This window comes from Mangifera indica, chromosome 18 (assembly GCF_011075055.1).
Source record: "Mangifera indica cultivar Alphonso chromosome 18, CATAS_Mindica_2.1, whole genome shotgun sequence".
In the NCBI taxonomy this organism is placed as follows: Eukaryota; Viridiplantae; Streptophyta; class Magnoliopsida; order Sapindales; family Anacardiaceae; genus Mangifera; species Mangifera indica.
Genome location: NC_058154.1, coordinates 12,260,180 through 12,285,020, shown reverse-complemented (window position 1 = coordinate 12,285,020; position 24,841 = coordinate 12,260,180). Strand labels below are relative to the sequence as shown.

Here is a 24,841-nt window from a genome sequence, read left to right as displayed (position 1 = left end):
ATTCATGAATTTTAGGGGACTTTTGATCTAGATTTGCATGGAAACTTTTTTGCGTTTGCATGGCTATTAGCTGCAACTTTTTAGGGCAAAGTTAAGTTTTATCTAAATGCATTGCATGGCCTCTTGTCTATCATTTGACGGACGGGCAATTCCTTTTAAGTGTTTTAATTAAGTATTTAGATAATATATTATAATATAAATTAAAATTAATTTATTTTTATTTTAAAATTAATTAATTATATAATAATATATTATTTAGATATTCAATTATATAATCAAAATTGTGTATATATAATTTTATTGTTGATCTTATTCAAAGCCAACTTAAATTAATTCAAATGGAATCCAACCTAAACTACAGCCTAGCTTGTTTGGAACACGCAAAAGTCCACTGCCAATATTCCCATTTGCAGGCATCTGAACAAAGACTAGCCAGATGGAAAACATCAAGTCGACAACGTATTATATTAAGGCAGATGTCAATGGAGAAGACTGAAGTTAATACAGAAGATTGATATTCGATTAATTAAGTATATCGATGAATTAATTAATAATTAATACGAGAATCAAACTTTGACCTGAAGGGATGTTGGTCATTCTGAATTAATTTTGATTTTGATGAACATGCAATTCATCCAAATTAAATGTAAAATTTGAATCATATGGATGTGGGTCTCGACCCCCCTTCTACTCCAGAATATAAATGCAGAAGAAGTCAATCATTAATTTAATTAATATTTTTATCACTTTATATAGGAATATATAATAAGATTAATATTACACGCATCTTATTTAATCGTTGTCATCCATTTGTCTTACTCCCAAATCTCACTGTCCACCACGCAAATTTCGTCCTCCACTTGATCTTGTTACCACCTTTGCATGGTAGTTCAAATCTTCTCTTTCTACACCAACTTTGTCAATCCCAAGCATCGTCACTGATTCACATTATTCACCGGTTCTCGACGCCACATCTCCACCGAAGTCCTGTGACATATCGGTCTTTCTCCAAACAAGGTTCGTCACCTTCGTTACGGTCAAATTCTTTTCCCCCAGTCTCACTTTCTTGTAAATTACAATGCTGTGATGCTCTTAGCTGTATTTGGCTGCAAATTTTCTTGTTATACAAGACCAAACGCCTAACAAAGAATATCCTGTAATTTTTACAGATCAGATAATTTACAGTTACTTGCAAAACCATACATACTCCTTCATCGCAAAAGATTAAAAAAATAATGAAGGTATGATCAAACAATTGTCCAATCAGTTTCAACTGGACAAGCAGATTTCTCACAAGCTGGGGCCAGGCAATCCGATTTTGGAGGCTTCTTCGAGAATAATGGCGACTTGCCATCAAAGAAGCTTGCGAATGGTTGATGCAGTGAACCCAGATTTTCATCTGAATTCTTCAGATCTTTTATGGCGAGTTTCCTCTGTTGTCTATCCTTGACAAAGTTGTGAGTGAGTCTCTTAAATCGGTTTTTCAGTTCATCTGCAGTTGAGGTCATTCCTTCTGCCTGATTCATCAGGACTTCCTTGGGATGAGTTAACATTCTCTCCACCGTTTCATAAACCTAGTACATAATTAAACTTAAATTTAGCTCGTTTATACTTTATACCTATTGGGCACAGATCTTGATAATAAGTGTGCAATGCATGTATGAGGAATTTTCGATAAAAATGGTAAAGAATACAACTATTCTGTTATCAGCTTGCAAAGTATATACATAAATGTACTTAAAGCTATCATTCAGACATCATTTGACAGAATGTACCTGGCAAATATCATCAATCTTCTCACTCCAGGCACTTCCTTGAAAAGTGGCAACAACATAGTCTTTGAACTCATGGAAAAGCTTGGACAAATTATCATCAGTGGAGAGATTGGCCTCAGCGAATACAAATCCCAAACCAAGCTAAAATTTCCAGAACAAAAGACAATATTAATACCCTGAAAAATTGATTGATTGATTTGTATTTGGCAATCTGACCACAAAAAATAACCAACAATAACTTTTCTGGTCGTAAGACATTAGAAGTAGAAACAACAATGGAATAACTCTTCTTTTATGGTTAAGTAACTTACTAATGAAACAAACAATTGTTCAAAAAGCTCAGCTGGTGAGATGTCCTCTAAGCTATTCAAAATTCCTTCCCTACAGAAAAGACAAACCATGGTGTTCTTGTCAGAAAATTATATGCCTCAAACATAAATTTTAACAGTAAGAACATCAGTTGCAATACTTCCAGACTTACACTGCTAAATCCTCATCAAAGAGGGGGACTTGTTTAACAGCTGGCACTGGCTTAGCTGTTTCCCAAAGTTCAACCCACAAATTACCTAACATTTATGCCCAATCATGTATCAGAGTGATTCTACAACATGTTTCCAAATTAAAAGTGCACAACAAGTTTTCATGTATGATAAAACAAATAGCAATAGGCTTTGCTTTACAACTTGATAAATCCTGTACATTGAACAAGGCAGGTGGTAAATCAGATGAAATTCATTTCCACACACAAAGTTAACCAGGATACAACATATCATCTTCTCTTCCCTTTTCTTATAATACTAAGAAATGAAAGGCTACAAGGCTGCATAATTCATCAAGAAATGCATTGAGTTACCTTCTTTTTTCATTCGACGACTTAGTTGACCCTTTGCAGATGAACAATCACAGCCATCAAACTCATTTTCATTACTCTGCTCACTAGCAGTCCAATCAGGGGGAGAGTGCCATCTAACAAAATCTTCTAAAATACAACCCGGATTTGCAGCCTAACACAATCAAACATAACCTTTAGGAACAATGCATGTAGAGACTATCATAGAAGTATCATAACGACCTTGACAATCTATAAAAATTGGCAAATTTTGAATTAATGCACCACCTTGAAAGCCTGCATGTCAGAGAGGAGCTGAGAACATCCAGCACCAACACTGCCCACAAAAAATTAACATAAATAAAATAGTAAGACAAAATTAAATATATAAATAAACCCTAATTAATTAACTTAAAACCTTCAACAGTTGAGAAAGATACTTTTAAATCCAAATACAATAGACCAGCTGGTCCAAGTCACACTAAATTTAGCCAACATTTAATACTGACCTCCCTGTTCGAATCACTAACTCCTCTGTTTCTTTAATAAGATCTTCCGTAAGCAAAGGCCCTTCCTATATATGCAAAGAAAGGCATAGATCAAAAAAATGTTATTAGGTTCTATGAGGTAGCCTTTTAGTACTAATTATTACACAAACCTGAGTGATGGGGAAGTATACAGGTTCACCAGTTTCCAACAATGTTAAATCGGTTGGATGATCAGCACCTAGTCGGAGAACAAGTTCACCATTGCTTAATCTAGCATACAAAACAGGGCTTGCTGGAGGTGTATCCATAGAAAGAGATGAACCCTCAACATTTGAACTGGATTGCCTCATCAAACAATCTAATGATTCAGTGGCAATAATGCGACGCCTTTTCCTTGAAAGACAACAATTGATAACCTGCAATTGCTGATACAAAAGGCAGGAGTCTAGATCTGGTATCTCATCCATGGGGATGCCAGGAATATGTTGCTCCTCAGACCAAAGTCTTCTTAGCTGCAAGTGTAAAATTTTCAGATCTAGTTTGTTATGCAAAAAATTAAAAAAAAAAAATGGAAGCAGCATTGACAACAATACTATTAGAGCTCCATACAAGGCACTTACTTCAGAAACTACCATGCACCAGAACAATGCCATTCTTTGCAGGGTTTTAAAGCTTCCAATAACTTCAGCTAGCTTAATGACAAAGCTTTGAGGAGGAGCACCATGAATATCTCTGGGCAAAGTTTCCAAGGTAGTAGACGTCATTGAATCAGAATAAATCTTCCTTCTGAGAAAGTTTCCCTCTGCAAACATCTTGTAGATATTACAATGGAAGTGAAAGATCATCACAGGATAATGCCAAAGACTTAAAGATGAAAACTTTTCCCCCCAAAATATGAAAATATCAAGGTTACTTAATGTATTAATCTACCTGCATCAAATAATGACTGAATCAACGACATTACTTTCTCATCGTTGCAGAAGTCAGATGCAAGTTTATCATCTTTGTCACGAAGAACTAATGATTTTACACTGGAGAGACTCAAACCCGCCCTTTCAAAGACAGGTGAAAAACTCCCAGATGATGCCAAAGAATCCTTTATTGACCTAAAATTCGTTCCACTCCTGAACAAGCGGTTACAAAATCATACTCTAAGCTCCATAAAATGCCAAAAAGTGATGATTACTCATCTGACCATTTATCGAGTGCTTAGAAGTTAAACAGTCATGCTTCTAAAGGATGATACATCATTGGCATATATATGAGAAGATACTTGACAGTTATCAAAAATCATCCATGAATGAAAATAAAGTAAATCCCACTGAGGGAAAAAAATCATCTCATAAAAAGAAAGCATGCTTTACAACATAAGTAAAAGATACAACAACCCAACAGACAATATATATAAGAGTTAATAAGTAGCTGAAATACTAACTCAACAGCTACAGCCAATTGCTTCAAAACAGACACTGGAGGAATTCTATTTACATCGGTGGAAGTCAAACGTTCTAGCAAGGAGTTAACATCTGTTCCCTATAAAAACAACAACAACCAACTCATCTATCAACCAAACAAGCAAAAAAAAAAAAAATTGAATAAACCATAAGAACTTAAAATATGTTGAGTTTTTCTTGCCTTTGCTTCAAGATCATTTTTCATGTTAAGTATGTACAAATTTTCATCATCATATGGAGCTGCCAGTGTTGTGCTATCAACTTTCTCAGGTTCTTCAGCTCCTCTTCTTCCTATTCTTATGTTCCGCAACCTATCTTGCCAATCATGTTTTCTCCCCAGAGGAGCATGCCTCCGCTGTGTATACAAATGTTTGGCCTCATTGTGACCCTGCATCATGCCATTGAAGTTAAACTATAATCCAAACGAAGCCTAAGAAGACCTTTTTTCCCATATAAAGTCAGGTACTTTCTCTTAACAATCTTTTAAAGTAAGCTTGAGAACTCAATTCGGTGCTCTTTGGTTTCCAGGAAAATGCAAGAAACAGCACATAAGCCTAAAATTTGTACTTTTCTTAAAAAGGAACAAATCTTTAACCAGTCTCGAACAAACACTTTACTAAACAAAGCCATCTCTTTCTCTTTTAAGTTTTATCCAAAAACAAACTACAAAAAAAAAAAAAAAAAAATCAAATTTGCTTTTCTTTTCCTTTCTCAGTAACCAAATAGAAAAAAAAAAATCAAATTCAATAAACAAACAACTAAAGCAAGTCTCTTTACACATACCTTCGACTGGCCTCCATTTTGTAAATTGGGAGATGTGTTATCAGAATCTTCTCCAATCAAGTCAAAAAACCAAAACATAAAAAAAAATCCAACAGAACTTGATTTAAAGTAAGCAGAAAAGCGTAAAAGTGGAAATAGGGAAGAAAATTCAGGATACCTCGGTCAGATTTGAAGTCAGTGAAGACGCGCTCCGCTTTTGCCGCAGCAGAATGGAAGGCAGTCCTAGCCTTGGAGAGAAAAGAAGGAGTGTCCATAACGTACGCCGGGGATGCGTAGCTTAGAGAATGGGCTAAGAATTGGAGCAGAGAGACGAAATTGAAGGCTTTGGTTTGATTGTGGCTGAAGTGGACGACGATCTCACAGAAGTAAAATAAAATAAAATAAAATAATTCAATTAATTAATTGTTATGTTAATCAAATTGAATATTTTTCTTTATCAAATTTAAAACGTGAAATTTTAATTTCTTTTATAAAATGCCCCTCAGTCTTCAAATTGACTATTGTGTGCTTCCAGTTTATTATTTCTCTTTTCAACAAATTTTGCTGAGGAAGATTTACTTCATGAAAGTCGTCAGACCGTCGACGTCTCGAATACTTTTATAAGAAATAAAGTTATTTAGTAAAAATTATTTCATTTTAAAAGTATTTAGTGGCATCAATTTATTGTAATTAAAATTTTAAAATATATATTAGTTATATTAACGTTAGCATAACGGTAAAGTTGGTTTGATCTAACAATTAAATTATAAACATATACAATTTGCAGTTATATATTAGTGAATCAACTCAGGGCTTAACCGAGTGAATTGTGTTTGTGATGAGTCACAGCTCAATCTCCTTCTTCGATGGTTCTTGACTGAGCAAAATATCTAATTTATTAATTGTTTTTTATGAACTTCCCACGTGGACAAGGCATTTGAATAAATCGCGGGCATTTGAAGATTTAAATAAATTTCCTGGCAGGAATTTGGTGGTGCTATAAGTCACAATTGACCAAAACAATAAATGAGTGCCACGTGGATCAAGAAAATTTGAATCGCATTCCTTCACTATGTTATATAAACCAAGTCCGATTCCCTCCCTCTCTCTCAAGCTCACACCAAAACTCTCTCAAATTCGAGCGCGCAATGATGGACGAGGAAATGGACGAGACCGGAGACGTTCCGCAGGTCTAATTTTTAGTACATTTTTAACGTTTCTTACATTCCGTCTGGTTCTCGAGAAATTAAACAGAGGAAAATAAAAGAAATCGCATATTTGAGTTAGTTTTCGTTTTAGTTTTTTCAGTTTTAAGATTACGAAAAATGAGGCTGAAATAAGTTTATTACGGTCTATTAGGTTTATTTCAGAATTCATCTTTGAGCGGAGATCTGAGGTTTCATTTCTCAAATTTTGAAATACTCTGTTTGGATGCCAAGAAAATGAGAAAAGAGCAGATCATTCGTTTTTGCCTTTTTTTCTGTTCGATGAAACACGATGACTTGATGAACTCAATCTTAAGCTAAGATCAGCTTTAGAAGGCTACAGTTGGTATAAAGTGTTGGATAACTTTTTGTTGAAACAAAAAATTACGGAAAATGAAGTCAGTTTTCGCGCTTTTATAATAATTTGACGGAAAATCAAGGCAGTTTTCTTGCGTTAATTATTTCTATAAACAAGATTTTTTTTCTCTTAATTCTGAATCAAACAGGCATGTTCTGATGTATTATTATATATAAAGATAGCTAAGTACGTTATATCATCAGTATAATATTGAATAGTCCTGTCTTGTGAGTTAATCTTATTTATTTGAAACCAAACGCAGGTTTATATGGCATGCATCCTACATGGTCATCGGTAAGCTTTGACTTGCACTACTATTTTCTGTTTACGATATTTAACAGTTCTCGTTACATGTCAAGATGAAATTTAAAAAGTTCTTGTATAAGAAATTTGGCAGTCGCAGTGTTTGATTAGTCGGTGTTGATCACAAGAAAATTGATGAGTTAGACTTTGTTGGCTGATGCTCAAAATCGTTGCGTGTGAAGTTCGGCCACTGGGATACGTACTCAATTCAAGTAACTGCAGCATTCTTAGCTCAAACTCTGTCCACTCCAAATTAGGAAATTTTGTACTGGCTTAGAATAGGGCTGACTTTAGGGTAAGTGGGATAAGGCTGAACAGTCCATATAATTAAAATCTCATCTGAGTTGCCTAAATGCGAAGAATATTAAAATTTGTACAATGGTAAAAGGACCTAAGGTGGTATTCTTGGTTTGTGGATTCAATCTTTGTAACATATGCTGAAGAAACTAACATAGATAACCTCTTTTCCAGAGTTGGCGTTTCTTATTATGATTCCAGCATACGCCAGCTTCATGTGCTGGAAGTTTGGGAAGATAATGACTCAGGCTTTCCCTTGATTGATCTGGGTATATATTTCATATCTTTATTAATGAAGTTTTCCTGTGTTGCTACACTTAATTTGGCATTATGCTTCTTGATTATTGAAATCATAACATGTTGGTTTGTTGTCATGCGAATTACTGTCTTATTCCTAGTGTTTTAAAATATTTTATCTCATCGCCTCTTTGTTCATTTGTTTCTTTCATGGTGTATAAGCTCATTATCTAATTCTTTTTTTTTTTTTTTGGCTGAAAAACTGGTTCAGTAAAGTATCAAGCTCAGCCCCTGATCATATATACAAGCACGAAAAGTGAAGAACCGTTTTTGTCCGCTTTACAACGAAATGGTAAGTTGTCCTTACATTGATGACTTAGGAAGTATCATTTTCTGGGTCCTTATTAATCTGACAACTGATGCAGATGAGATGACTAAGGCTCCCGAAGTGAAGTTTGTAAAAAGTTCAATATTTAGCTATGAGCAAGCATGGCACAGGTATTGAGGATTATTAAATGAAAATATGTACTGAAACTTGTTTCATGCATGTTGAAGTTAATTAAACTTGGTTGAATCACAAAATTCTGACTAGAGAATTGATGGATGTACTTTCCTTAATTTTTTTTTTTCACTTCCCAACTACTTGTCTGCATTTTGTAGGTTGATATACCTTCGCGTCACAGGAATGGATGACGGATTAAATATCAAGGAGAGAATTTGCTATGTAAGTTACAACTCACAAATATTGCATATGTTGTGATCATTTGCAACACATGGCATGCTTAAGATCAATATCTTCTGTGTTTTAAGACAGGCGCACTCAAGCGCCTTATGTCCACTCAGATATTATTAACTAGAATTCTTGGTTTGTCATTAGAATCACTTTTTTGCATATTAACATGACAGCACCAGTTGAAGGCATATTCTTCAGTATATGTTAGTAATAAATTATGTGCTTTGGTGCTTTAGTGTTGTGGAGAATTTTTATTTAAGTGATCCTTCAACCAATCTTCTGTGTAACTGTGTCGGTGGCTCATTATTTTATTTGGTGCCTATGCTATGTAACCATGAATGGACTTAGCATGGATTGTTATTATCTATCTTTTTCCCAATTCAGGGTTTGTTGGTTAGGACAACATTGGGTCTTTATGATCCGTTATGGTGAGCTTATAAATTAGTTTTTATCATTTGTCTTTGAAGCAGTCAAACTTTTGAAAGTTATGACCCCCAGACTTCTTTCGTTTGTTACTTGTTTTGTTAAATGGTGTTAGCAAATCCATGACTCATGATCGGAAGACAGTCATTTTGGAGCATTATAAGATTTATATATTCTGATGTCCAGCGTCTTATTTCTTTCATCTACTACAGCTTAGTTCTATGATGGACATTGGAAGTGAGGTTCAAGTTCGTGTAAGTGGGGGCCTTTTGGCCATATTAGAGAATGAAAGGATCGTAGATACCCTGGAACAAAAGGAAAGTGGAAATGCATCAATAACCATTGATTCTGTAATTGAAATTTCATTGTATCTTTTGTACAGATTTAATTCTTAAACATCATGTTTGAGTTTCAAATATATAAGTTCATTATATGAATATCAGACTCCAATTTTTGTCCTTAACAAATCCGAAAAGAAACAAGTTTCTTAAACTTGATGCAACAGCTCATGAAGCATTGCAGATATTTCAAACAGACAAACATCCAAGCCATATGGGCATTGGCAGAGCAAAAGAAGGGTAAATGCCGTGTAACTGTTTAAATTGATTAGTTCAAAGATCTGTACTGATTTCTAGAAATGCAGGTTCTCCTTGTTTGGAATGATGAATAAGGTAGTAGAAGCTATGCGGTGTTCTGTTTTACCGTATTTATTTGCTTATTGGAGTAATTTATTTGCCTTGCATTCAGTGTGTGACACCAATGGGTCGACGACTTTTAAGGTAATTCAAGTTGTGAAATTTGTGATGATACTACCTGCAAGATTCACTCCTACCAATGAAATGACGAATGATTGCCTTGCTCTAGAAATTGGTTCCTGAGACCTATACTGGACCTCGAAATTTTAAATGGTCGTCTGAATGCTGTATCCTTCCATCTTATTGTATGAAGACATCTTTTACTGTGTCCAATATAGAACTCAGCCGAGTGGCCTGTTAAGGTTCATAATAAACCAACAGAGTTAATGGATGAAGTTAATATGCATCTCGCATGTTCTGTCTTAAAATTCTCTTTCCATATCTTCAAAGTTGATTCTGCTCTAACATAACCAGTGTCATCCTTTAATAATTTAAAGATAACAGTCTTTCTTTGTTCTGAAGAACTGATGGCTTCCTTACGTGAAACTCTGAAGTCTGTGAAGGACATCCCCCACATACTTAAGGTACCATCATTCATTCCCTCAGTTTTCCTTTTGATCATTTGGAAAAGCAAACTTTTCAGATTTATTCTCAAGTTACAGTTACTGCATGTGTCAACCAGTTGGTTGAATTAAAACCATTTTATAAATAAATAAATTTTGGGAACTGATTGCTACAGTCTCGGTTTTTCTCTTTGACATAAATTTAAACATTGCTATATGGTTTTTTTTTTCTTTTTAATATGCTAAATGAGCAAGCTTTTAGATGCTGTTTTTGTCTCTCCCTTGCAATAATGGTGAACTGCTGTCACAAAAGTGAGTTCTGTGTTCGTTTATAATTAAAATTCAGTCTGATCATTCTCATTGTCATCCCTTAGTGTAAAGTGACAATTTATTTTTGCAATCTCTCTTTTACCATTTAGGTTAATCTGAATCTCAGCAATTCATTCTTTTGTTTTTGCTAGAAATTCAATTCCCCGAGCTCCACGTGTATTGCTAGTGACTGGGCAGCGTTTTTGAAGGTGTCACTTCAATTGCTTCATCGAAATTCCTTTCTGACAGTCCATAGATATTTTGTATTTCGCTTGTCTGGCTAACTGAAAGCTGCACTCTCCAACTCTTCTGTCATCTTCTTATATGTTTGCATCACATTACTCTGTACAGACCCCAGTTTCTTAGGATGATTTGACACCAGTGAAATAACAATTTCAATTCTTCCCACCAGAACAGTGCTATCATTTGCACGGAACAGTGACATTTTATTATTTCTTCTCTTCTAGAGCGTTTGTGCACTCTTGCATGTGACCAAGATATTTGAGGTGGGCATTTCCGAAGGTCTTCAAGAGCAGCTGAGGCTTTCGAATTTAGACATTGTTGAGAAGGTATCAGACTATATATCTAACACGAAGTTTCTGTGAAATCATATATGTATTTTTGAGATATCTTTGTTTACTTTGTTGTGAATATTTTTGTTAATGATTGTCTAATTACTTGCAGGCTGCTTCATGCATCACAACAGAGCTGGCCTATGTCCATGAATTGGTTGATCCATATCCATTTTCTTCTTTCCATTGCATTTTATTCACAAAGTATTGTTTTTTAATATTTTTTGTCTGGCCTATGTCCCTTCCAATTTTTGCAATTACGCTGCAGTAACATTTGTTAGTCCCTTCTTTTATGGATCAAATTTATGGGTTGGCAATATGTTCTGTAGGTGATTGGTGTCATCGATGTTAATAGAAGTAAAGAGAAGGGATATGGAACATTAGTGAAAGAAGGTTTTTGTGAGGAGGTTAGACTTCTGATGGAACAAAACTTGCTCTTTTTCTTTCCTCAGTTTCTTCGTTACAAATTAAAATATATTTGATTTAGCAGAACATTTCCCTTATGAACTCTGTTTGATGGAAGCTGATTGTTGAATTTAAATCGAGATGATATTTTTTTCCCTGTGCAAAACTTTACCCTTCCCACAATAAGGTGTTCGTTATCATTGATCTGTATGTTGGTCAAAATATGAAATTTAGTTACATACTTTGAGCAAATTCTTTCTTTTGCATACAGTTAGATGAGTTGAGGCAAATATACGAGGGACTGCCCGAATTTCTGGAAGAGGTACGTGTGAAATGGATTTAATAGTTCAAAATTAAATATAAATTAAATTGAAATATATATCTAGTTCTATTTTGATTTTAGCAATTCCTTGCAGGTGGCAGCGTTAGAGCTTGGGGAACTTCCTCATTTGTATAAAGAGAAACTTGTTCCCTGTATTGTTTACATAAATCAAATAGGTTGGCCTGAATTACTGTAGTAGCACAAATACTGCATAACATTCACAGCATCAAATAGGACTTACATGAATTTTATTTTTCATCTTAACATATGATTTACATCTATGTTTTGGGGAAAAAGAGGAAAAAAAAATAGTAATTAACTTCTTTAAGAAGGAATGTAATTCTTTGGATCTATATATTTTGTTAGCTCTTGAAGATGTTTTGCTGGCCCGCCTTCTTTAGATTCAATATAATTCCATCCTTAACTTGTGGCATACTGGAGATCTTCTTTATTAAAATATTTCTCATTTTTTGTCAATAATTGTTTTGATTTATTTTTTTTTCTATTGTAGGATACTTGATGTGTATTTTTGAAGAAAAACTAGATGATATCACCCTAGAGAAACTTCAAGATTTCGAATTCGCGGTAATTTATGCTTGTTTTATGTTTAAATGTATATTTTTTGTCGTGAATATTATATATATTGCATAGATACTGCTCAAATAATGTTATATCTGTAGTTCTCTGATATGGATGGAGAGACAAAAAGATGCTTCTATCGTACCCCAAAGACACGTGAATTGGACAATCTTCTCGGAGATATTTATCATAAAATTTTAGGTAACATGAAATTTATGTTCTTTTCTGATGTTTGGAGTTTATCAAGTGCATGATGCAATTCATGATTGATCATTTTGTGGTTATGGATTAAGGGACACAAAGAATTATGATATAATTTATGTCACTTCTATGAAATTTTTAATTTGTATTTATGAGATATAGGATCTTCCTTATATATGATTTTCATTCTTAATTTGAAAGATATGGAGAGGGCAATCACTAGAGACTTGGTGTCGCATGTACTTGTTTTCTCAACTCATCTGCTTAAGGCTGTCAATTTTGCGGCAGAACTTGATTGGTAAGAAGCATTTCCATCACCATGTGCCTTTGTCTCCATGCCGGTGCGTACCCCTTTTCTGAGAAGTATTTGTATTAATTATTATATGTTCATATTGCTATGTAGCTTTTTGTCATTGGCACTAGTTGCCCATCAAAACAATTATGTGAGGCCCATTTTGACTCAGGAAACGTCACTTGACATACAAAACGGAAGGTGAGAACTGTGTGGTTTCTGTTTATCATATTGTAAGGACTGAAGCACTTTAAAAGTTGTTTGTGGAGGGATGGGTAGGATGTGTTGCAAGTAATATTAGGTTCAATTCTTCCTAACAAAAAAAAATATAGTACCAATGAGAAAATTAACAAGTATTTTATGACAATTTGCAGGCACCTTTTGCAAGAAATGACCGTGGATACATTTATTCCGAACGATACAAAGATTTATAATGATGGTAAGATGAAAAATATGAATTCAGTCATAGCTACTGATCCTTTTCTTAACTTATGAAAATAAAGCCTGTTCCTGTTAATCTGCCTATCAGTTTTTTATATAACTTCCACGTTCTGGTTGTTTTCAGGAAGGATTAATATCATCACTGGTCCTAATTATTCAGGGAAAAGTATCTATATAAAGCAGGTCGGTCGGAAAATATACCTTTAAACTCCTATAAACACCATTTTCAGTGTTTGTGTCTCTGTTGCACAAAGGGCAATTGACTATACATGTGTGAGGCTTTTTCCAGCATAGCACTCCATTAGAAATACAACTATTGTAAAGAAGTCTCTTCCGTTTTTCCCAGGTGGCTTTGATTGTGTTTCTTAGCCACATAGGAAGCTTTGTACCAGCTGATGCTGCCACGATTGGATTGACTGATAGGTGTATCCCTGAATATCACCCACATCTTTCTTAGAGAATATACATCTTTACTTGGTCATATATAAGGTACTGATTCCCACAGTGTTTTATTTTAACAGAATATTCTGTGCAATGGGAAGCAAGCATATGACAGCAGAACAATCAACATTCATGATTGACCTTCGTCAAGTAGGAATGATGCTAAGGTATTCTCAGATACGGAACTTTCAAACTACGGCATTTTAGTGAGGGCTTTAATTGTCTGCTTTCCATGATCCTTGTTTTCTGGACTTTGTTCGTGGATGTAATGGACCTTCTTTCTATCTAAATCCAAATGTTTTCATGGTTCAATATGTATTAGAAGAGTTTGTGCTGTAAATTATCAAAATACTTTGTGTAGCTGGATGCTTATAATTAAAAGTTAAATTAACCCAATGGATCTACAGGCAGGCAACTTCTCGGTCATTATGTCTTTTGGATGAATTTGGTAAAGGAACTCTTACAGAAGGTTAGTCTTGACTTTGATTTCAGATGTCATATACATTATTCATGCAATAGCATAAATAGTATTCATTGCATAACTGTCCTCAATGTTCAAATCAGATGGCATTGGTCTGCTTGGAGGGACCATAAATCATTTTATCACATTCGATGATCCTCCAAAGGTTTGCAGAATCTTCCTAGCAATAATCACACATAATGGGCTACTACTGATGGAAAATACTGTACTAATTTCCAGGTTTTGTTGTGTACTCACTTGACCGAGTTATTCAATGAAAGCTCCTTACCAAAGGTATGCATTTTTGCAAGGTTGCTGCCTAGTTACACTGTTTCATAGTTATAATACAGTGAAGTGAAATTTGTTTCCCCACAATTAATTCAGTCTGCGAAGATGAAATTTTACACCATGAGTGTGCTAAGGCCTGAAAACAACTCTACAGATATTGAAGACATCGTCTTTCTATATAGGTATGCTTTAGGTTCTTTTGCACATTGCAAGACAATATTGTGATATGTACAATGAATTGATTGTTGTACAGTGGTAAGGCCGTAAGGGTGGGTTGATAATATCCTTGAGAGAACATCTGGGTCTAGTATTTTATACTCGTATGATCTACCTTGCTTTCAGTTACCTTTTGATCCTTTGCTCCACAGCAACGTGCATTTAGAATTGTTCTGTAAATATTTTCTTAGTTCTCATACAAGTTGATGGTTCTGTTGTGTACTTTTTCAACCTTTGAATCTGGATTTTGAAACTAGGGTGGGACCTAAACTGTGTTGGCTGGATATCAAAAGTTGATTCTACTTGGTTTAGTTTAGTTCGAATTTATTTAGGTTGAATTCGAGTCAAGCTCGAATCAAATGAGTAACTCATTTTTTAAATTAAGCCAAACTCAAGCTAGAGAGAATTTGGCTCAGTCGAACTTTCAAATCGAGTGGATGATTCAAGTCAGTTTATAGTTTAATTCGAGTTATGTTTAATAATTATCAAAATAATATCTTTTTCACCATTAATATAAAACGACATTATTTTGTCATTAAACTATAAGTCTAAGCAAAAATTTAAGTCATAAACTCGAATCGAGCTTTGAACTTCAAATTTCAGGATTGAACAAATTCGAGATACTTTTAACTTTGGGTCGATAAACTTAAGATGCCTTATCTTTTATTTTAACTAAACTTGAGTGTAGACTTGGTTTGATTCATATCTACCTCTATTTAGAATCCATAAAAATAACTAATGACCATAATATGTGCATTTGGCTTTGCAGGCTGGTTCCTGGACATGCACTTCTTAGTTATGGTGAGTTTATTGATGTTAACGGATGTTGAGGTTTGAGCTGGAAATTTTATCGATATCTCACAGCGGTTTATATCCTGTAGGACTGCATTGTGCACTACTTGCTGGTACTTTGAGATACCTTCAATCTAATAGAGCATGATCATTCCAGTCATTTAACACATAGTGTAGGTGTGCCGGAGGAAACGATCAAGAGAGCTGCAAATGTGTTGGATGCGGTTCAAAATAATAGGCATGTTGAGCGCTCGAAACATGAGAATATATTAGCTCGAGATCAGCAATACAAGGTTTCAATTATCTTTAATGCACCATCTTTCTATTCACCTATCTATGAACTTTCACTATTTGGATTAATGCAGGACGCAGTTGAGAAGATGTTGACATTTGATATTCATTCGGGCGATCTCAAATTCTTCTTCCAAGAATTGTTTCCCTCTTAATTCATCAAAGGTTATGATTTGTCACAGCTAGTTTGATTTTCTTCTAGTGGGCTCTCTACTTTGTCTTAGTATGTTCTTCAGTTCATATTATTATTGAAGCTTAAACAGATACAAGTTGCCTCACATTCATTGGAAATGTGTGCTGTGATGGACCATCAAAAAGGGTATCCACAAAGATTTGAGCAACCGCCTGTGTTGGATGTACAATATCCCAAAAGACATGATCACTTCTGTTCGGGCAATAGGTTGAAATGGGCACGCAAGGGACTTCGGCCTTCAGTTTCCCAAGCCCACAACAGGCTGCTTTAGACTCTGCAAAACCTGATGAGATAGATAACTTGGTTCAGTTGAATCCAAGAAAAAAAAGAGTTGAGCTAAAAAGATGATTAACATAGTTTTAGAGATAGATTCTGAGTATTGAATGAGTCTAATTCAAGTTTATAGTACTCTTAACTCTCAAGTTTGAGTCAAATTAACCTAACTCAATCAAGTCATTAAAAAGTTACTAGTGAGTTTTATCATTTTCAATAATTTTTTTCTTTTTTCAATTTTTTTTAGTGATGTTTTTCTTTTTCATCTTTATCATTGATATATTTTTCAATGAACTTATCGCCGATCAAGTGAACCAAGTTTGATTGGATTTTGTTCAGTTTGAATTTACCCTTTATCTATTATCTCCATACCATATGTTGTTGGGTCATTAATGATGTTTAGCATGACATTGTACGTGTCAAAGTAGGAGTAACGTATGCCCTTGAGCTCTCCTTTTAATGCCGCCAACATTGACTTGAGTACTTCATTGTACATAGAAGCCCAGCTACTTGTCTCTTCATTGCATTCTTCCGTTCGGCTCTTAATCCTTACCGAGGGAGCGCAGCCTATTGGCCCCAGTCCAGGTAACACAAATTTACGTGCACCATAATCGTAAAGTATCTGCACAAGAGAAAGAAACCATCTCCCAGTTAATATTAAAACCACATAAGGTAGGTACTACGAGGGGTGTATTTAAGCTTAGCCGAGCATAAAGAGAAGTTAGTTTGAGTTCAATTCAAAAATGAGAACAGCCGGTTTGAGTTCTAAGTTAGTTCTCACCTTTAACTGTAGTTTTAGAGTTGTAGCCATTAGATTGACATATTGCTGGGGCGTGTACTTCTTTTGAAGTTCAGATTTTCCGGAATAGTCGAAGATATCATTGCTACCAATCACAATGGCAAAGAGAGACCTGGCCAAGAGCTGTTGTACACTGGAAGATCCTAGCTGCTGCGCCAGAGCCTGATGCACAGTTGTATAGTATTTCACCTGTTCTGTCAAAGGAATCGATTGATGCTGTCGAAGAAAAAATAAAACTGAAGTCAAAATTCACCAAGCGGGGATAGCTCAGTTGGGAGAGCGTCAGACTGAAGATCTGAAGGTCGCGTGTTCGATCCACGCTCACCGCAAATTTTTAATTTTTTAAAAAATTTATTTTGGCCTTTTGCATTTGCAGCCTAAGTTCATACTTACGAGAGCTTGATCAGATCCATTGAAGATGCCAGCACGTCCAGAGGCAAAGTTAACACCGGTGAGGAATAAAGATGCCTTGTTTTTGTTGGATTTTAAGGAAAGGTATGGAGGTGAAGTAGGCAACCCTACTTTCTCAGCTGCCCATTCATGCATAACCCATCAGAAAAATACACAAATACTCCTATTTAAATAATGTACACAGAAGTCCGTAAAAATTAGAGAGTATGCAAAATCTTATCCGGCCAATAAGTATTGAAGAAGTTTTGGGTTACAATATATATATATTTTATATGAATGCCGCTTAAAAACTTTACTGGTTGAGCAACAGGACCCATATCCTGGAAATGGTTGCCAATACCAACGTATATGTGAAGCGTACTTTAAGAAGTGGAGTTTACTCGGTTTTAAAAACAGAAAAGCCGAGGGAAGTTACATGTTGAAAGGAAAAAAGGGCATGAAAACATAATCAAATAATACTTTGGAAAGATAAGGAATAAAATTACAGACTCAGAAGAATCTTTATGCTTGTAGGAAACGCACATGAAGCCCAGGAGCCAACCTTTTTGAGATGCCATCTCAGCATCCACTTTGTCTAGAATATTTTGTAAAAGTAACTATTATTCCAAGGCCAAAACGAAAAATTTAACCCTAATGTTCAAATGTATTCATGTATACCGATTAGGGCTGGACTCCAGTATAAATTGGCTCAAATTTGTTTGTCGATTTGGTTTGAATGAGTTTGAAACAAACTTGCATAAACCGAGCTTAAGTTTGAAACAAACAAACTTGAAATTTATTGAGCTTTCAAGCCAAGCCAAACGTTAAAACTCAAACTCAACTAAGTTGCAATCCACCTCTAATGTTAATCATGTTTAACCATATTCAATGGCAAGAAAAACAAAAGAAAAAAAATAAACAAAGGTGAAAGAAATGCATATTAGATATATACTGATACCCTATATCGTTTCGAAGTGAAAACATATTATTATTTAAATAGATTATAAACTTTTAAACTGTTGAAAACATGAAGCCAAACTTTAACACTGAAAATATTTGATTAGTTAAATAGATCATCATAAATTCCTAATATAAAAGAGACCGAGTAAAATACATAGGGTTGGTAAAGTATTTATGATGAAACTGGGTAAAGTTGGTAAAATGTATAAATGTGTCATAATGCTAGTCGTGCTTAAGCTTAACCATATTCAATGGTAAGAAAACAAAAATGAAGAAACAAAGGAAAAAGAAATATGTATGATGAAGCTTGAAGATAAAACTAGGAGAAATATTATTACCAAGAAAATCAGCAGCATTCTTGCCATTACTAAACCTGCCAGTGGGTTTCTTGGTGGGAAAATCGACGCCGTTGTGAGGAAAATCTGCTTTGGCGATTGAAAGAGGAAGGTGATTGTTGTTGCCGACATCAACCAACGAGTCTCCCAACACAAACACCGCGGGAACCATTTGAGCATCCGAAAAACTCAACAACAAGCTTGTCAGAGCCTGCAGAACCCAGAAGAAGAAAATAATATTGGAGTTGGAGGAGGCCGAGGCCATGGCCATAGCTGAGAGCTCTAAACCGAAGCTCTTACTACCGACAAGTTTGAGCTGAAAATGTGAAGCAGCAAGGGGTGGTTTTTATAGGCGATAAGAGAACTGAAATAGGGTTGGTTTCCTAGTGTGAAACGGAAGACACTTGACATGATCAAGTCATTTGTCTCAGTATAAACTTCAATGGCGGTCGAGTAACACAGTACGTATAAAAGAAAGCGACACGTTGCTTTGTTTTATTGCCTTTATACATATCATAGATAACATGTTACTCTCAAAAGATGCTTAGTGTCACAATAGAGAAATTTCCATACATAAAAAAATTATAAGTTTAGAGTTCTTTAATCTCATTTTATGATCAAATTTTTTACTTTTCTAATTTAACAAGTATAGAGCCATTTCCTGAATTCAGAGTTTCATTTATTTGGTATAATCAGTTCTGTCTCTAAAAAATAATTTGATCCAGATGAAATTTTTTATTACAAAAAAAATTTAAGAACTCTGTTTATATATTAATTTTTTAATAAATTATATATATATATATATGTAAAACCTATTAATTAATAAAATTATTTGTTAGAATTGGTTGTAATAGTAATGAGGATGATGATAAACAATAATAAATGTACCCATCACAAGAAGTCATTCCCATCCTGTGAATGATTTACCAAAAGTTGTGGTTTGGCAATTGTATGGATTCTGAGGTCTGTGGTTTTACCCTTTTCTTTAGGTTTCCCTCTATTTATTTATTTATAATAACATTATTATTATTTCTTTATATTTAGATTGAGTTTTAGTTTGAAGAAAAAGTCAATTTAATTGATTCAAATATAACTCAGTTCAAATTGATTTAATTTTTCGTTTAAATTGAATATAAAATGACAATCAAATCTTGATCAAACCGGTTAAATCGGATGAATCTCATATTGGTTTCGAAATAATGTGTATAAATATGAACTTACAAGAGTGACAGACGAAGATATTGAATTGAGATGATTCAAAAATGGACAGGTCTAGAAGTGAAGACAACATCTTGAAAAGGCATAACTGAAATCTATTTATGGTCCAAATTTCCATTTCATACCAGCTCAGCCCTCTTCTTCCTGGCCACCGTCCCGTTCTCCTCCACTTTTTTTTTTTTTTGTTTTGTTTTTTAAATTTCTTTCTTTTGCTTTTCTTTTTTATAATATTTTCTCCTTTTTCAGCAAAACACGCAAACAAAGAATAAATACCCATATCACCACGCACACGTTATTTCATGTCTCTCCATAAAAGTATTTAATTGAGTAATCAGATAATATGTATTATTATTTAATTAAATATTATTTTATTTTTAATTTAAAATTATTTAATTATATGATATATTATTCAAATATTACTCAAAACTAAATATATATAATTTTATATAATATTTTATAAAAAAATGTACATGTATATGCTTATATGTAAATTTATGTATACATTTTTTATATATGTTAGATTAGAGAATTTCAATAAGAGATTGTAAAACCGATCATATTTTAATATCTCCAAGTAATGTGGGATATACTTTACAAATGTAAATATCTTGTTGAGATTTGTCTTACCGTTATTCAAATTAACATTCGAAATAACTCTGATACTTTTAGTAACATCTGTAACCAATTCACTGTTAAGATATTATCTGTTTTTGACACACAATTTATTATAGTTTTGTTTTTTAATTTTGTAACTCAAATATATTATGACAACTTAAGAAACTCACATTTAATATAATTTACAATAAAACTATGTGTACTCACTTTAGGTACACAAATATATACATATTTATATGTGTTATCATGTGATTAGATGATTTTAAATTAAGAATAAAATAATAACCGATCATATAATGACACATATGAGTGTGTATATATTTGTATACCTAAAATAGATACACATAATATTACTCTATAATTTATCACATCTTAATATCCTTATATATATGTTAAGCATCGCTCTCGTACTTTATGAATGTGAGATTTGATAGACATGCCATGGTACATTGAAAAAGAACACTGAAGTGAAACATAAGTTACATTAAAAAGGAGAGTCAAGAGAATCATGAGACATGGACATAGTCAGGTGAACAGGGGTGTTTAAACACTTTATAATCAAACCCAACTTTTTAAAACCCTCTCGAGTTTTTTTCAAAATCAAATTATCATTCAAGGCCCGTGCTTTTGGGGCAAAAATATTATTTATATAAATTAAGAGTGAATATATAGACCTGAAAATGTTATTTTGGGGGGTCTTTATTTTGGTGAATTATTATTAGGGAGATCACTTAGGTTCGGGTTTCTATTATATTGGTGAAATTTTAATTTATTTTATATATTAATTGTGATTTTGATAGTTATATTTTAGATTTATTTATCTAATAAATACGGACAAATTTTGAGTTTTGAAAAAATAAGAGTGAAATATAATTTTAAATAAAATCTTGAATGAAAAATATAATTTATTCTAAATACAATTATATTAAGGTAAGTGAAACTTATTTATTGCAGAGATGTAATTTTAAAATAATAAAATTATATATACAAATAATAATATATTATTATATAATTAAATATTAGTTTATTTTTAATTTAAAATTATTTAATTATATAATAATATATTATTATTTATACATAAAATAGTATATTTTATTACCCATTTAAAAATTCTTCCTCTGCTATTATCCCATCTTGAAATTCCAACTACGTTAGTGGAGCTAATTATAATTCCTTAGACCTTAATTTATTTGGTGCCATAACGACCCACTATCCATTGACCCAACCAGCGGTTTGCGGGCTGGCACCTGCTGCACCGCCACCGCCTTGAAAGTCCACTTCCGGTGGGCCATGGCTAAGGTGGTTCAGCAGTCAATGAGTGGGTTCAGGATTGTAATGTCATTGTGGGGAATATCAAACTAGTCCACATTTGTCAAATTGCAGCTATCTTGTTTTCCATTTTCAAACTTGTGATCCTGTAATTTGCGTAAATTCCGCAATTTGATTTCAATAAATAATAATGATAATTGAATCTCATAGCATTGTAATCAAACGGGCTAAGATCAAATTTACGGTTTAATTTAAATGAGTTGATTTTAAATTACAATTTCAATTTGACTAGAGAATGATTCGTTTGTTTGTCAGTATTACAGTTTGTTGATAATCATTTATTAACCTTCAAATAGACTCAAACTCGAATTGGACGTTATGGTTCAATACGAACTTAAGTTGCCTTTAAACTATGTTAAACTAATAAATAAGATGGAAACCCCGATTTTGAAAAATCGGATAGGACAAGTTGGTTCTACCGATTCAATCAAGACTCACTAATCAAATTGGTTTTTTTCACTTGAAAACTGTTTTGGAATTAAACCATTTAAAATTGGATTGAACTGTGAATGAATATAAATTAGCCCACATTTGTCAAATTGCAGCAGCCACCATCTTTTCCATTTTCAAGCTCCTAATTCTGTAATTTGTCACATGCGGAAATTCAGCAATTTGATTTCAATAAATGATAAGAATAATTGAATCTCATAGCATTGTAATCCGAACTAGCTAAGATCAAATTTACGATTCGATTTGAATGAGTTGATTTTAAGTTGAAGTTTTAGTTGGATTGGAGAATGAGTCATTTGCTCATCAGTGTTACAGTTTGTTGATAACCGTTTATTAACCTTTAAATATATTCAAACTCAAATTAGACGTTATAGTTTGATACGAACTCAAGTTGACTCTAAACTTTGTTAAGTTGATAAATGATATGTAAACCCTTGTTTTGAAAATCAGATCGGATAGATTGGTCCAATCGGTTGAATAAGGACTTATTAACCAAAATGGTTTTGATTCACTTTAAACTCAATCGAACCATTGGAACTATCTAGTTAAAACAAGTAAAAAACCCGATTTGATCTAGTCAACATAAAAAATAAAATTATTTTTTTACAAAAATGATTATTAATTGAACTCGTATAGCATCAAAGTAAGTTTATTTTAATTCTAAAATATTTTTTATTATATATTTAATAATAAAGTATAACAAATTATATTAAATATTATTTTTAAATAATCAACCGGTTTGACTATCGGTTGAATCAAACCGACCTCTCTACTAAGTCGGTGTATGGTATGATAACGAAAACATTGATGGAAACAGAAAATTGAAGGAATGGACGAAGCCTGGCCCTTGTGTTGAAGGGCCGTTAGCCATGAATTGGATGGCCCAATGCAAGAGAGTTTACTCAATGGGCTGTCAACGTGTCCATTGTTCCTTCATTGTGTCGGGCTACACCGCATCATATAAATTTGTAAGTTTAAAATTAATTTTACATAATTACCCTTGGAAGCTTTCATTCAATTCAATTTTGAGGACTCGTTGATGATTTTTGTAAGAGTTTTTCTTCTTGAATGATTTTTCTTCTTTTTCAACATTTTTCATGATAATTATTCTTCTTCTTTTTCAATGATTCGTAGTTTCGTTGTCTTATTAGATGTCATTATTTATTATTCGAACTGAATTTAAACTCAAACTCTTTACTTTGAATTAAGACATACTTGAATTAACCATTGTTTAAGCTTAGTTTAGCTTGACACAAATACATCTGTAATCTTGATCGTAAAAATTTATAAGTGTAATTGAAACCACTTGAAAAAACATCTAAAATAATGTTGATACAAACAAACCACTTTCAGGGGTTGCAAACAAGTCAACCTAAGTAATGTTAAGCTGAGTTCAACACAATTTTTTTGAGGAGGGATTCAAGCTCGTCAGATTGGTAATATCTTAGTTTGAATTCTAACTCGAGATAGGAATAGATAGTTCAATCTGAGCCAGAAAAATTATAGTTAAACTCCTTAATTTGCAAAATAATATTTAAATTTCATAATTTAAATTTATTAATTATTTTTATATTCAAAGTTAAAAAAACAAATTTTTAGGTGTATAAATAAATACAAATTTTGAAATTGTTAAAAAATTATTAACATTTTATTCGAATCGAATCGCAAACTTGCAAAGTCACCAAACTGGTCAATCTTAAGCTTGAGTTCGATTCAAAAAGCAAACCTGAGTGACTAAAACTCAAGCTCAATTAGTTATTGACTTGATTCTTTTGTACTCATATCATTTACAATATAACATTTATACCTCAAGAGACAGTTTGGGGTATAAATTTCATATTACAAACTATCAAAATTATAATTTGTTTTAAAAATATATGAAGTAAATATGATAATTTTTTTAAACTGATTTATAAGTTTTTAAGCTTTTTTAAAATTAAATCTTATACTTAAAACACTTGGGTTTGAATTATAAAACAATTATTTTCGAAGATACGTATTTATGCATCTATAATAAATTTAATCAAATTTTTATTTCATCAAATATTTTCCATAATATACGACAACTGAATAGTTATTTTATGGCCAAACGACTTATTCCTACTCAAAGTATCTTTTAATCTCAAATTTCTACTTCTTAACTATGAAAATCTCAAACACCAATCTATGAGAGGTTAAGTCTATTAATTTTAAAGGTAAAATCGTTATTTTATTTATAATATTAAAAATAAATTGAAATTTAATTTTTTTTTTCCAAAACCTTAAAAACTAACCATTTTTCTCGTAAGCAAAGTTTTAAAAAATGATATTTCTCCCATAAGGTTTAATTTTCAAACTCCAACGCCATTGTCGATGGCCTCTCCCTCCAATAATTTTTCTTCTCTCAGTTGGACACCTGATTAACATTGAATTAAGCCGAAAAGATGAAGAGCTTCGTAGGGAAGACAAAGCTCTTCGTCTTTTCAAATGTCTTCTTTTGGAAAGACAATCGTCTTATCAGACAAAGATGAGATTTTTGTCTTTGCCTAAAGATGAGATTTTTGTCTTTGCCTGAAGATGAAGCTCTTGTCTCTTCGGTTTGATTTGATATTGATCGAACATCCAATTG

The 24,841-nt window shown here is 33.2% G+C and overlaps 3 protein-coding genes and 1 non-coding gene across 13 annotated transcripts; 2 read left to right on the top strand and 2 right to left on the bottom strand.

Moving 5' to 3' along the window:
* Positions 1-722: 722 nt before the first annotated feature.
* LOC123202491 (rab3 GTPase-activating protein catalytic subunit-like) lies at positions 723-5,866 on the bottom strand. 4 transcript variants are annotated; one of them, XM_044618456.1, is made up of 14 exons: positions 5,487-5,854; positions 5,330-5,340; positions 4,728-4,934; positions 4,528-4,625; positions 4,023-4,216; positions 3,713-3,894; positions 3,263-3,604; positions 3,114-3,178; positions 2,893-2,941; positions 2,629-2,779; positions 2,257-2,341; positions 2,087-2,156; positions 1,776-1,916; positions 723-1,574 (listed from the first exon to the last, which is right to left on the bottom strand). In XM_044618456.1, the coding sequence occupies exons 1-14, from the start codon at positions 5,581-5,583 to the stop codon at positions 1,248-1,250; spliced, it is 2,019 nt and encodes a 672-aa protein (XP_044474391.1). In that variant the 5' UTR covers positions 5,584-5,854; the 3' UTR covers positions 723-1,247. The 4 variants fall into 4 exon arrangements, 3 of the variants coding, with proteins under 3 accessions (XP_044474391.1, XP_044474390.1, XP_044474392.1); XM_044618455.1 differs by having other exon boundaries at positions 5,330-5,376; positions 5,487-5,853; XR_006498969.1 differs by having other exon boundaries at positions 1,158-1,574; positions 1,776-1,986; positions 5,330-5,376; positions 5,487-5,866.
* A 567-nt stretch (positions 5,867-6,433) lies between these two features.
* Positions 6,434-16,374, top strand: LOC123201986 (DNA mismatch repair protein MSH5). 7 transcript variants are annotated; one of them, XM_044617679.1, is made up of 34 exons: positions 6,434-6,498; positions 7,134-7,165; positions 7,646-7,740; positions 7,980-8,060; positions 8,134-8,206; positions 8,369-8,432; positions 9,077-9,231; positions 9,341-9,442; positions 9,508-9,535; positions 9,612-9,643; positions 9,729-9,786; positions 9,997-10,083; positions 10,524-10,580; positions 10,839-10,940; positions 11,056-11,100; positions 11,273-11,350; positions 11,620-11,670; positions 11,765-11,846; positions 12,182-12,255; positions 12,351-12,450; positions 12,652-12,748; positions 12,854-12,943; positions 13,117-13,181; positions 13,308-13,366; positions 13,530-13,606; positions 13,705-13,791; positions 14,032-14,093; positions 14,189-14,250; positions 14,325-14,378; positions 14,469-14,554; positions 15,358-15,389; positions 15,470-15,493; positions 15,558-15,673; positions 15,746-16,374. In XM_044617679.1, exons 1-34 carry the CDS (start codon positions 6,457-6,459, stop codon positions 15,824-15,826), a joined length of 2,430 nt encoding a protein of 809 aa, XP_044473614.1. In that variant the 5' UTR covers positions 6,434-6,456; the 3' UTR covers positions 15,827-16,374. The 7 variants fall into 7 exon arrangements, with proteins under 7 accessions (XP_044473614.1, XP_044473612.1, XP_044473615.1 ...); XM_044617677.1 differs by having other exon boundaries at positions 9,508-9,643; positions 10,004-10,083; positions 15,746-15,836; positions 15,935-16,374; XM_044617680.1 differs by lacking the exon at positions 10,524-10,580.
* Positions 15,886-19,047, bottom strand: LOC123201987 (GDSL esterase/lipase At5g55050). Its single transcript, XM_044617683.1, has 5 exons — positions 18,625-19,047; positions 17,330-17,466; positions 16,919-17,152; positions 16,510-16,759; positions 15,886-16,147 (listed from the first exon to the last, which is right to left on the bottom strand). Exons 1-5 carry the CDS (start codon positions 18,890-18,892, stop codon positions 15,927-15,929), a joined length of 1,110 nt encoding a protein of 369 aa, XP_044473618.1. The 5' UTR covers positions 18,893-19,047; the 3' UTR covers positions 15,886-15,926.
* TRNAF-GAA lies at positions 17,193-17,265 on the top strand. Its single transcript has one exon. It is a non-coding gene; the product is annotated as a tRNA-Phe (tRNA).
* Positions 19,048-24,841: the final 5,794 nt, after the last annotated feature.